Source organism: Gavialis gangeticus, unplaced genomic scaffold (genome assembly GCF_001723915.1).
Source record: "Gavialis gangeticus isolate Ggan-Ray unplaced genomic scaffold, GavGan_comp1, whole genome shotgun sequence".
Classification (NCBI taxonomy): domain Eukaryota; kingdom Metazoa; phylum Chordata; order Crocodylia; family Gavialidae; genus Gavialis; species Gavialis gangeticus.
In genome coordinates, this window is record NW_017729029.1 from 51,859,087 (window position 1) to 51,872,075 (window position 12,989).

Genomic DNA, 12,989 nt, shown 5'->3' on the forward strand with positions numbered 1-12,989 from the left:
CTGAACCCCTCAAAAGCATCCAGTTTGGATTCTTGTCTACTTTTAGAGCTGACGGCACCATTGCTTTATTGCGAACGCCTTTCATTTCCTTAAGGCGAAGATAGACTTCAAGGCCTGGAGCCTAAAGTTCCCATATTCTTCTGTGTTAGCAGGACTAGCTTCCTGGTGTTGATCTTATCCATGTGTCATCTCCGCCAGGAAAGGACCATTTCTAGATGAAACATAACACGGACACAATGGAGAGTGTTTCTGTTCAGGCTGCGTCCTTAGCTAGTGTAAGCCAAACAACCCCACCCCCCAAAAAAATACCCCTCAAGCCCACCAGCAGGCATTTGTTCTTGGTGAATGCAGAGAAAATAACTGTAGGTGTTGCTAACCTTATCTATTTTGTATTTAACAATAAAAGTAATTGAGGAAGATGGTCAGTTACTTTCAGGTCAGGCTGTGGATCCCTGTCTAAACTTGCACTTTCAATCACAGACAGAGAGAGGGCAACTGAATAAAAGAAATAATAATACTAATCCTAATTAAAAATGCTGTCTAGGTCATCCTGTCAGGGCATGACAAACACGGAAAAACGGTTTGCAACTAAAAAAAAAGTAGGGTTCTGGCATCCGTCAACAGAACTGTAACCATTTTGCAGCGGGATTGGATTGCTTGCCAGGCTAGTTCCATGCTATTCGGACACACGTTTCTTGCCGAAGTTGCAGCACAAAGACCACTAACACTAACTGGCTGCTCTTAAGTGAGGTGGCAGACCAGTCTGCAACAAGTCTTTGCCCTTGCTGAAGACAGTTTTCAAGCAGTACAGTTAGATGTACTCAGTTTTACCCACATTCTCTAAGGCCATCCCCCACGTCTGTAAAACTAGGATTGGCACAGCCTGAGGAAAGTACAGGCACTTTGGATAAATGCAGTTGTGAAAACTACCTGTTATTTTAACTAACGGTAGTTCACTTGAACTATCTGTACTTTGTTTAGTTCAAATACATGGGGCCTAATTTGGCAATTGGTGTCCATTCGTGTCCTCACTGATCCCGAGGTAACCTTGCATGTAGCTGCAAAGCCGCATCCGAAGAGTGCAAATTCCAGTTCCACTGAAACCAGTCACTGTTACTGTTGACTTCAGTGGTGTCAAGAGATGACCTCCAGACTTTGAACCAGGCAATAACAATGGGGGAGATTTGCAAAGGCACCAGCATTAAACACTTAATCCCCATGGGTATTTAATAGGAGTGGGCTGATGATCTATCTCCCCTTGGTGGTTTTTGAAAATCCACTCTCTAATCATTAGGGCTCCTTTGGCACCTTGCTTCCTCCGTGGCACTGTAAGCATTAACTAATCCTTTTGTCGTCTTACTGAATGGAGCAAGCAAAATATTTGCTCCCTAATAGATAGGAAAGGGATAATTGATGGGTCAGATCCCCACCCAGAGCTTCCACTGAGGTCTATGGGAATCTGCGCAAGAAACAGCTGCAGGTCCACCCAAAGTGTCTGGCCCTCTTCAGTAGAGCCTTTCTGTACAGTTTGGTTACGCTAAACCAGTGAGCTGTGCCAATCGTGTGCTCCGAGTATGCACCGTGGTCGAATTCCCCAAGAGCAACAACATCTGGGCTGTGCAATGTAGCAATACAGTAGCAAAATGGTTCAACATACAATAAAAATGGATGTCCAAGATTTATGGAACGAGCTACCAAGAGGACCATGATAGTAGATTGTTGTTCAAAACTCAAACAGAAATTTTTAAACATGTTTGGGGATGGCTGGGAAAAAAAGGGGTTTCATGCTTATCAATGAGATGTCTTTCCTGAAAACATCCATGCTTACCAAGCCTGCGGCTATTTCTGAAACCAATTTAACTTACAATTTGAAATCAAACTTTAATACTCTATAAAACTCAATAATAATAATAATAATTTTTAAAAAAATGTTGGACTAAATAATACATTGACTGTAATAAAACTTGGCATTTAAATGGAGATACCAGGTTTGAAGTGTGTGTGTCTGTTCTCTATATTTTCTTTCCAGCAAAATATCCAAGTAGTGAAATGTACTTACAACTAAAGCCTTTGATACTGTAAGAGAAAAATGCTGTCATGTTCTGATCTTTCAGTATATTTTTTTTTCTATTCTTTTCCTTGAACCTTCACAATGTAAATGTTAACTTTGGAAAGTCATTTTGTATAAACAAACAGTGGGTCAAAATGTGATGTCTAATCAGTACAAAAAGACCTTCAGCGACTGACCTTACTTCCGGAGTCCTTGGCTCCACATTCACCCTTATCGTACCACCATTTGTTTTTCAGCTTGTCTAAGATGCCTTGTTCACTGAGTTTCAATACTGCAAGGTTTACAGGAGTTCTTCACGTGGGAAATAACATAAATAACATTATATTATGTTATTTTATGTTATTCAAGCTTTAAACTACTTTAAAACTATACAAAGCGATAAAGCAGGGTTCCTGGCCACAAAGTAATTATACTGCAGGCAACTGGATCATCCCCTTAAGTTAACGCTAGAGCAACACTATATTACCAGGTCCTGCCCATATCGCTTTGAGTAATCGGCACACACTGTTAAATGAAGATAACATCAACAACGTAACTCCAATTTCCCTTCTTGTTGGACTCGTTAGGCAGCTCACAGTAGCTTTACAAGCAGTTTGAAAGGTTTGATCCAACAGGACGCTGTATTGTACTAACAGAGGCTAAGCACTATTTTGAACCAGTAGGGGTAAGCATGGCTTTCCAGTGTCTGAATATTTTGATGGCATTCGAGAATCAACTCTATCCACGCAGAAATTGTGTGCGCTCAAATTCAGCTACAGCAAAAATTCTAATGCACGGCAGTGCAAAATCCTCCCCATTTGCCTGTGATCCTTGTTTGCGGCACCACAGAGGAAATTCTATTTTTGCTCTTTTCGCGGGTGGGTTTTTCACCAGCAAAGAGCTGTTTGCAGCACTGAGGACTCCAGCATACGTATGTGCAGCTCGAAGCAGGTGAAACAGAAACACCACAGCGGTGGAGGTGGGGGAATTTTCCCAGATTTCATGGCATCTTCCCTGTGACAAATTTCCGAAGGTTTCCCCAATCTCTGGAACATTTTAAGTTGAACCGTGACATTTTGAGTGCATTGAACCAAACCAAACAACCCGGCACCTTCCCCTTCCTATGAAAAAGCTCCAGTAATGAAAGGTTCTCGACTCAGAGCCGCTAAGTTCTGCATGCCGCGCAGCACGGCCTCGTCAGCATATCGAAAAGGCAAGGCATGCAGGAGGGCGAGCACTAGCCCTCCTTCCTAAAGTAGATGATGCTGAAGTGCAACATCTTGATACTTTCACAAAATATGAGACGATAATACAATGCCATAATGACTTGGTCCGCATGGAAACACTGGGTCAAGCCACCAGCTTTTAATGGCGATGCCTGGAGAATGGAGATTTTGTTTCTTTTTTCTGGTTTCTTTTTTCTTTTATATGTTTCTGCTAAACAGCAGGGAGAAACTTGTTCTTTGCCTTTCCTCCACAGAGAGGAAAATGGCTGGGCTGAACCTGTGCCCTGTATCTTTTAGGAAGGAAGGAACTGGTCATATCCAATTGCAGCACCATGGGTTGAGGTGGGGGGAGATTTAGAAGCACAGGTCAGCCTCCGCTGGGGCAAAACGGTTTGCCCCCAGAGCTTTGCCTGGACTCATTGCAAAGTCCCGTGCCCCTCTCCCTGCCTGCCCACCTCTGGCAATGCGCAAGGAGGTGAGTCAGATTTATATGGCAGAGGCAAATGGGCCATGCCTGGGTGTCTTTTGGATGTCTGTGGAATGAGGGATTCTGCAACTACCTTTGGTCTTATGGGTGGGGGGTAGAAAGTGGGCACTTTGAGAATCTCTGCTTGGTGCAAGGCCTAGGAACAGCCCTCAGGCTGCTGGGGACAGGCCTGCTGCTGCTAAAGAGGGACTTTCAGCCCTCCTGGCTTAGTATGGGTCTCAGCTGCTGCATGGGATTAAGAGGAGTGCTGATGGGCAATTCAAACCAAAGAGCCCACAGATTTACTGATACCCATGACCAAATTGCCAGGCAATTTGTGTAGCTACCTGGTGCCCATGTTCTCCCGTCTGCCTTCCCATAAGGTCCCACCCAGGAAAAGGAATCCTACTTAACTCAACTCACGTGGTCCACACATGGACTTGTTCTGACAGGCCATTTCCACCCCAGCAGCAGTGTATTTCTGTTGTGGAGTAAAGTTAGCATTGTGCCTCTGTCCACAGGGTGAGATCGACACCAAGGTGCGCTCACTGCAGGGTGATCTTGCTCACTGCAGCCACTCGGATCTGCCTGAGCAAAATATGGAGGACTATTCCCACTGCCATGGTAGGGAGAGGATAGCAGGACTTCTCCGTAGAAGACCATAGGAGAGCTCCTTTATTGCTACAGAATCTCCTACCAGTAGATGGAAGAAACTCACCTGATGGTTAGTCCACAGGAAGACTTTGTCTATAGCTGAGTTTAATTAAAATCAACTTCAGAAATCAATTTAGTTAAACTAGTGCAGGCCCTTACACGGACAAGTTAAAATTGATTTAGATCTAGCTTACATTGATTTCAGCTTAATCAGGTTACTCAGCTCAATCCATTTTCAAACAGGCCTTGAGCTAAATCACTCCAACTCTTTTATTTTCAACAAGGCTGAAGCTGCACATTGCTGAGAAAGTCGGGCTTTCTCATGAAAGAGAGGGTGACCAAGAGCAAGAAAAAGCAGCTTTAGAATGAAGGTGGGGAGGAGATATTAACAGGTATAAGAAAATATGAGGGCACTTGCAGACTGCATCAGAGATCTGGGTTCTCTTGCCTTCTTGGCCAAATGCAGATCTGAACCCAGAGCTCCCATGAGTATGCTGCACCCAGCAGGCTGCAAGGTATCCTGCGGTAGGAAGAAGGAACAGGTTCATGCCTTCTTGTCCTAGCTCTTTACGCTTGGCATGAACTATTCACCTATTCATTGGGCCAGAGACAGAGAGGAAAAATGATCTTGACTCTATAGCATAGCTGGTATGGCTTTTAGTGAGGGATGGGAGCCCACGTCTGCCCAGGAAAACTCTGCTGCTGAGAAGTGAAGCACCTATTGTGCCTCCAGGGTCAGGCAGCATCAGACTGAGGATGTCATTTGGGATTTTGTGGCAGTGTCGCAACCACAAATGCATGCCTCATTTCACTGCAGTGTAGAGATACCTGTGCTGATTCTAAGTGTACAGTGTATATCCAATCCCATTTAGTACCGGATACAGATATTAACTTAGGTTCCAGAATCAGGACGGCTGCATGAGCAAAGCATCACACCCAGGTTAATTAGCTCTTGTTTCTCAGTTTTAATGAGTCCAAGTGGGTCAGCACACAGCAATACTGCTCCCAGCCGTGAAGCACTGTATCAAGCAGTCATACCCTCAGCTGTGGATCTGGCCCTGTGCACTTTGTCTTCAAGACTGAGCTTGCCTCTGTGCCCGGGGCTTGAAATCTGTCTAGTCTTAAGTCAAGGTGCAGTGGGAGTGAGAAGGGCTCACAAAGACCATTGCTGTTTCACCAGGGCTGTAGAAGGAGCGAGAGGTGGGCCAGAGGCTGGCCCCCACTCCCACACAGACAGGTGGACAAAGACTCCAGAAAAGCACGCTGATGAAGCTGCCCTTACACTGGCACAGAATACCTCGCAGCTCAACAGGAGCCCTTGCTCCGGTTTGCACATACAAGTATATGGTCCTTCACAGAAACCACCCCCACGGTTCAGATAAAGAAATACATTATCCATTCGCTTACTCCTGGTCTGTAACCCTGCAAGCCAGCAAGTGCCAACAAACCTGGAAATGGAGGGAAGTGGGGTTTTTTTTCCAAAGAAAAAACCCCCCAAACATGCTTTTAAACTTCCAGAGAAAACTAACCAAGCACACTGTCATCAGCACCACCGGACTTGCACTTGCTGCAGTTAGGATGGCTGTTAAGAAACTAGTACAAAGGAGCTTTAAAGAAACAATCTCTCTTGCCACCCTGTCCCAATGTCACTGGAACAAAACAAACTTCCCTTCTCGTATCAACACGTGCCAGCTAAACCATATGTTCCTCCAGATTAATGCCAGTGGCCATCAGGCAGTAGAGATCTCTCTATGCTTCCCCAACTAGCCAGACAGAGGCAGCACAGCCCCTTGTGTTTTGCAGGCACTTTGCACATCCAGCTTTGATGCTTTCCAATATTTAATTTTTAAAATTGCTATTCTTTAGCAGCCGCTGTAATCTAATTAACTATCAATCCAGGAAGTTTATACTTTCCCGGCTGGAGACAAGTGCTGCATTGCAGTGATGAGTCCCAGGAGAGATGACACGTTTGCTATTGCAGCCTGGGCAGAGCAATTATGAAGCCCCTCAACCAGCAGCTGATGGAATTAGAAAGTCAGACTTATTGTGGCTACCGTTTTGCATCACTGTATGTACAGCATTACAAGACATGCAGGGTTTGCGCTCATGAGTCAAGAGTGAACCAGGAAATAGAAGCCACTGACAAATGTTGCAAATGAACCGTGCACGAGAAATGACAGCTTCATATCTGGAATATTCAAACAAGGACAAATGCTAGAAATACCTGCAGTGCACAAATGGCAGAAGTCTATTTAAACTCCCTAAAGCTCATCCCAGCAAGCACTCATGTGATGGTGATGCACTTGCATCTTCCTAGCATGCTATACTATAACATGGACCCAGGAGAAGCAATATAAACTAAACCATGACACGTGGTTATTCAGGCTAGTGGGAGGCACGATACTGAAAGCTGGGTAGCTCCCTCCACCTATGGCAAGCCCCAGCAGAAACCTATTGTGGCTTACTGCTCGGAATGCAGCTCTATAATTTTAAGCTTTCCATAAAAAAAATCCAATTTGGAGGGAATTCTTGCAACATATCTTTCCATTCTCAGAAATACTGTGTAGTTGAGAATAAAAGAACAATAGAGAAACAGTTAAAAACACTTTCCCAGCCATCCTGCAGATATTTAAAGTGAAATTATCCCCCCATTCCAAATGCTATTTTTAAATGTGCATGAACTTATAAAGCCCATACAGAGTACAAATTTCCATAACATCCAGTATATTATAGATTAGCTTTCATAACACCATACAGTACTGGGAAATGAGGATGGCTTAACATGTTAATTAGGGCTGCTTCTTTTTTAAAGCCAAGATTGCGTTTAATTATGCACATACAAGTTCCAAAAACGTAAATGAAAATTATCTTTCCTAAACAGATGGGAGTTTGCCTAAACTATGGTTTTTAACGTAGGCTGTCATATTCCTTTTCATTGTAAACCACTGAAAAAACTTCCATGGGGTTCTTTTGGTTTAACTATTTCTGCTCCTTCATCTGCAGAAGCCAGGGGGTGGGAAGAAGGTCCAAGTTTCGTCTGCCTTTAATTTATCCATAGTTAGAAGTTCCCAGTTCTGAGAGCGTGTTCAGTAGCCATGGGAACAGTAGAGAGCTGCTGTTTCGCACAGCTGCAGATGCTACGAGATGGACAGAACATTGAAAGTGGTGCTTGAGAAGAGGGTTTTTGGGAACATTATGCTTTCTGGCTGCTTTTTAATGAAGTCACTGTTACTCTCTTGTTGGTGTTACATGGCATATCCTCTAAATTCCTTGCTACTTTCTTACATGATTCTGGCTGTTTTCCCATTGATGGTGCTAATTTGTGCTAGGATCTCGTTATTTCTTGCTTAGGCAGTTTCAAGCCCAGCGCTCTGTCCGGTTAGTTTCCCTCGGCAAAACAAAAGCTTGGAGGCTCCAGAAGTTGCGCTGTGCCTCCCAGGGGACCTTAAGCTCGATGCTTTGGATGTCATTTTTTCACATTGTCCCACATGGCCTTCGTGAGCTCAGTGACAACTTCAGAGACTTGCAGTGAACAGCGTGTCTACTGGCCATCAATGCATTTTATTGTTGTCTGAACTTAGTACTTAACAAGGCTATGATCATGCAACACTTTTTATTTTACTGCACAGTTTAAAACAGACTAAGAGTCTCCAAATGTGGTGCTTAGCTCTGAGTAAGTGTTGTAGGTAGGGGAATGATATATGCAATCTGATTCACACAATATCATCTGTATTTCTCAATTAACCCACTTGCTGTGGGTTCTTTAACATGGATCTGGTTGCGTCCATTTAATTTGCTTGGAAACTAGACGACTCCAGTATTGTCAATGCCAAACACTTAAAAATTGTGAGTCAGACCCCCACCAAATTATGAGATTGCCTTGTTTTGTCTTATCCTGCGGGTTCCTTTTGCTTGCCTTCTGAAGCATTCAGGATTAATTTTCAAGCTTTTATATACGACCATAAGGAAGAGATACTTAAGAGAAGTCTGAGATTTTGATACAATAGAAGGAAGTGAAAGAAGTCCATTCACTGTGGCTAAACTCCACATAAAATCATGAAGGCTGGTATTTTTTGGTGTGTTTGTGCGCTAATGATTCAAGCAGTAATCCTGGCTGACTCAGTTGTGGCTGCATCTTAGTCCAGTTCACAGATCTTGCCAAAGATTTTGCATCTTCTTCTGATGCTCAGGTGTTCCTTGTACATGTATCACAGAGTCTGTGCTCACATTTGCCTGTGATGATCATATGCTCCCTAGCATAGCCTCCTGAATCCTCAGACAACACCTTCTTCACCTGTGCTCTTCAAGACTTTCAGCTGTCAGCGCTCTTTGGTCTTCTCCTAATGATGTATTCAATCTCTAAATCTAGATCTGAAAGGTCCACTTAGAAATGGAGTTAAAGGCTCTGAACCAGTTGCAGATGAAGTTGTAATATCCCATTCCTCTTTTATTTGTCAAGTGGTCCTGCCAACATGGCCAATAGCACTTGTTACAGGAGGAAAGTCAGTCAACTTGAGGTGAGGTCAGGTCATCGTCAGAAGATGCACGCGAGTTTGTACTTTCTAGTGCTCTGCTTTAGGAGTGCTGCTGCTCAGAAAGCTTTTCTAGTGGTGAGATTAAAAATCTGGGGCATTACAACATGCTTGTGCCAAAAAAATTCAAGTGGAACATACAGCTGGGCACAATGGGTAGTTTTTTTAAACACACATGGGTGATTTAGGAGCATAAATCATGTAGGAACTCTTCAAAATTCCACCTCTAATCTTTATGGCTTTCTCAGCTGCTACTAACTGGTGTCAGAGAGGCTGATAATATGTTAATTATAGGCAACACCACAGCAATGTTTATTATTTGCAGTCACAGATAGCATATTGTTCCCCTCAAACGCAATGAAACATTGTATGCAAATACTGTAAATTAATTCTGAGCAATCATTCCGAAAAGGCAACTGAAAAGGAAAGGCCTAACAATTAAGACTCATTACGACACTAATCATTTCCCTTCCTTGCAAGCTAAACAGCACAGGGATAGCAGAGAGGTATACGGACAAATGGTGGTACCTCGTAAAAAACTGAGCTATGCAAATGCCAAGTTGGCAGCTTTCCCCAGTTGCACCTTGCAAACTGTGAACTGAAATTTGTCTTTCATTCAGTGTTACTGGGTTTATTATCTGAGTGCAAGTTTGAATAAAGATGCTACATGGCACTTTGTCAGCATGGTGCTGCTGTTCTCAGCAAGGCAGTCAGCATCACTACTGCCCCCATGTATCTTTAAAAAAAAACCACCCCGAAAAACCTGCAGGCAGGACCAATAGAACAACAGTGATGTCTGCCACAAATCTTCAAAGGCCTTGGAGACTTCCTCTCTACCATCATGCACACAGCTAGAGGCAGGGGATAATAGACAAGATTACGGGGGTGTCTGCATCACTTCTTCAGACTCTGCAGCGGAGCTGAGACCTGCTGGGAAGCAGAGCTCCCTTCTCCATTCAGACTGGTGGATGGGTGCAGGGGACTGGGCAGTGGAGGGAATCTGAGCATGGGTGCGGGAATGGTAAAAATGTCCTGGAGAGGGGCTGCGAGGCAATGGCACAGGGCTTTGTAGAAGTATGGGTATTGGATGGGAGTGGGGGGAATATGCAGTCACAGATACAACATTATAAAACTGTCTTGCTATTTTTTAAATGGAAACTTCCGTCAGACATTGAGGACAGCACCCAACATACCCACTTTTCTCACCTACCACATAGCATGGAAAGGATTTTTTTCCCCATGTAGCTCAGGGGAGAGATGTTACTCTCTCAAAGCCCAAGATGTGTGCTCTCTAGTTCCTAACAAACAGGCCGGTTTGCCCATGTGTGGAAAAACGAGGACATGGTAGGTCACTGGAGAGTAGGGATGTTGCAATGTTTTCTTCTACATTGTAGCCCCTGCAGAGTAGAAGGCTCTGGAGCAGGGGTAGGCAATGTTTTTCAGCAGGCTGCCCAAAACCCCTGCAACCTCGACTCGTAAGAAGTTGGTATGCCACAGCAGATGGCATGGGAGCCACGAGGGGTCCAATCCTTGTTGTGGCAGTGAGACCCGGCCTCTTCCTCACTCTCTGCCCAGAGGCACGTGTGCCAAGCAAAATGCCTTTGTGCGCCACACTCTGGCACCGGTGCCAATGGTTGCCTATCCGTGCCCTGGAGTAAAGGGGTGTTAGTACAAATCATGCCTGAAATGCACTTGTAACCAGAGCATCTGGAGTAGAAGGATTTCTCATGTGTGTGAGACTTAGGGCCCCGATAGGTGTTACATTTAAGATGCAATTAACAGGTTAATTGTGCCTTAAATTGTAACCTGGCCAAAAGCTAAAGTCAATTTAAGGCGTGATAATAAGTTAACGAGCCACAAAGTTATTCTACATATAATGTGTAACAACTATCTGGTTCCTTTTTTTAATCAGGCCTTAAATTGAATGTGTGACAGTTTGGGGCTGAGATCCTGATGCTCAGCCAAGTGTCAGGATCCAGCATACCCACAATTCTGGCTTTAACCCTGAAAAAGTCATCAGCTACTACACACAAAACTACTTGTCTCACATGCACTACGTGTGTGTGTGTATTAGTAGGGCTGTGCAAAATTTCACCGGCTGTTTTGATTTGACACTGTTTTGACTCATTTCGAGCTCAAAACAGCAAAACGGAATCGAAACAAAGGGCTTCAAAACAGCTTCAAAACAAAATGAGGCTAGTCAAAATGTTTTGAGTTTTGAAGCAGCCAGCCGCCAGGTGGTGGAAGATAGGGGAGAACCAGCGCTGTGCGCCCAGCAGCTCCACAGCCCCTTCCCCAGCTCCCCGGTCCCAGGCGGCAGCACCCAGCTTCCCTCCCTCATCTGGCAGGCAGATCAGGGGCCCGCAGCCCCAGGATGACTGGCACAGCCCCCACAGTCCTCCCTGGGTTGCGGGCCCCCATCTGCCTGCTGGATGAGAGAGGCTGTTTCGAGCTTCCCCATTATAGCGTATGGACGAAACGTTGAAACAGTGTCACTGTTTTGAACTAACAAAACGGAACAGCGGTTTCGAATTGAAATGAAATTGAGTTGAAACCTAGAAACTCAAGTCAAAATGGAACGGTGCCATTTTGCACAGCCCTAATTATATATATCTATATCTATATCTATCTATATAGTCTGGATTAATAGAACTTTCCAGGGCGGCTGTATACTAAGATGCCAACGTTGCATTATAATCCAACCAAGTCAGCACAGGGAGAACTCAGAGCAGCACATGGGATTTTAACATCTGCAGTGCACAGGGCACCTGGGATCAGGCTGCCAAGACAGCTTTGCCCCAGGCCCTGGGGTTGCCCCATGCTGGATCCTGACACTTAGCTGAGCATCAGGATCTGACAAGCCTTAGATTGACTTGAGATTTGAGACCCATTTAAGCTCTTGACGTAACGTTCTCTTTTCTCCCACCTCTCCTGGTTTGATTAAGGCCTCTGACAGACATTAAGGTTAAGGCACCATGGGATCTAAGCTGTGATCCCAACAATCATGCCTCCAGTCATGCCACACGTGCATGGCCAGATGCGTGCTAGGGATCTAATCTCTGAACACAAAATCATGTGTCCTGCCATGTACGTATGGCATGACAGGAGCCATGATTGTTGGGATCATGGCTTAGATTGCATAGTGCCTTAAACTCTATGTCTGTCAGAGGCCTTATATCAGACCCACAATTCTGGCTTTAACACTGAAAAACTCACCAGCTATTAGACACAAATCTACTTGCCACACATGCAGTATATAATATATATCCTGGATGAATAGAGTTCTCCAGGGCTGCTGTATAGTAAGATGCCAAAATTGAGGTATAATCAAACCATCAGAAGAGGTCGGAGAAAAAAGAACGTCGCGTCAAGAGCTTAAATAGGTCTCGATTCTCCTTGACCTGGCACCGTACACAGAGCAGTGCTTATAATACACATGCAGCCCCTTGGCTGGTTCCTGGGCATAGAGAGCTTTGCTTGTTGTTGTTCTTTTAAATGGTTTGCCAAAGATCTACAAACCTTGCCCATCTGGGCTCCAGCTGGCAGGGCTGGGCATTGAAAAATTCACTTCTTCTCAAATGCTGAGGAAGGGACCAGTCTTGGAGTTATAAAACACATCAAAGCCTGCCCCAAATGTGTGTGAGGCATGTGCCCAGCACTAGTGTTTTTCTCTGCAACAACTCTGACTGTGATGCACAGGACATAACTCCATCACATTTCAGCAGCTCCCGTAATGTGAAACCTGAGCTAGTGCTAGTGCTGAGCTATTTACTGGAATAGTCCCAGCATTTTGAACAGCGTGACCAATATTACAGAGTGAGCAGGTGCATAATCAGAGTCCTAGGGACATGCACAGTCACAGCACCAGGGCTTGTTACCAGTTCACCTGCATGGCTATCAGAGGAATCCACAGGGTAGGCAAATGCACTGAGCCAGATTAACCAGTGGGATCTGTCTGCCTCACACCAGATTACAATCTTCAGCAGCTGTACATCTGGTTTAACTGAGGGATTAAGTGGGGTTTGTGACTAAGAGCACACACAGTGCTGGGGGGGGGGGCG

At 44.7% G+C, this 12,989-nt stretch overlaps 1 protein-coding gene across 3 annotated transcripts in view; it reads right to left on the reverse strand.

The window, feature by feature from the left end:
* Positions 1 to 12,989, reverse strand: part of GRIA3 (glutamate ionotropic receptor AMPA type subunit 3) — a 316,978-nt gene that overhangs the window by 10,153 nt on the left and 293,836 nt on the right. Inside the window, exon 14 of one of the 3 annotated variants that reach the window (XM_019521579.1) lies at positions 2,248 to 2,362. The exons of 1 other annotated variant lie outside the window; for it this stretch is intronic. In XM_019521579.1, coding sequence (XP_019377124.1) covers positions 2,248 to 2,362 — 115 coding nt within the window. Of the gene's footprint in view, positions 1 to 2,247; positions 2,363 to 12,989 lie in introns of those variants that run through there. One more of the 3 variants, XM_019521581.1, reaches the window with a different exon arrangement.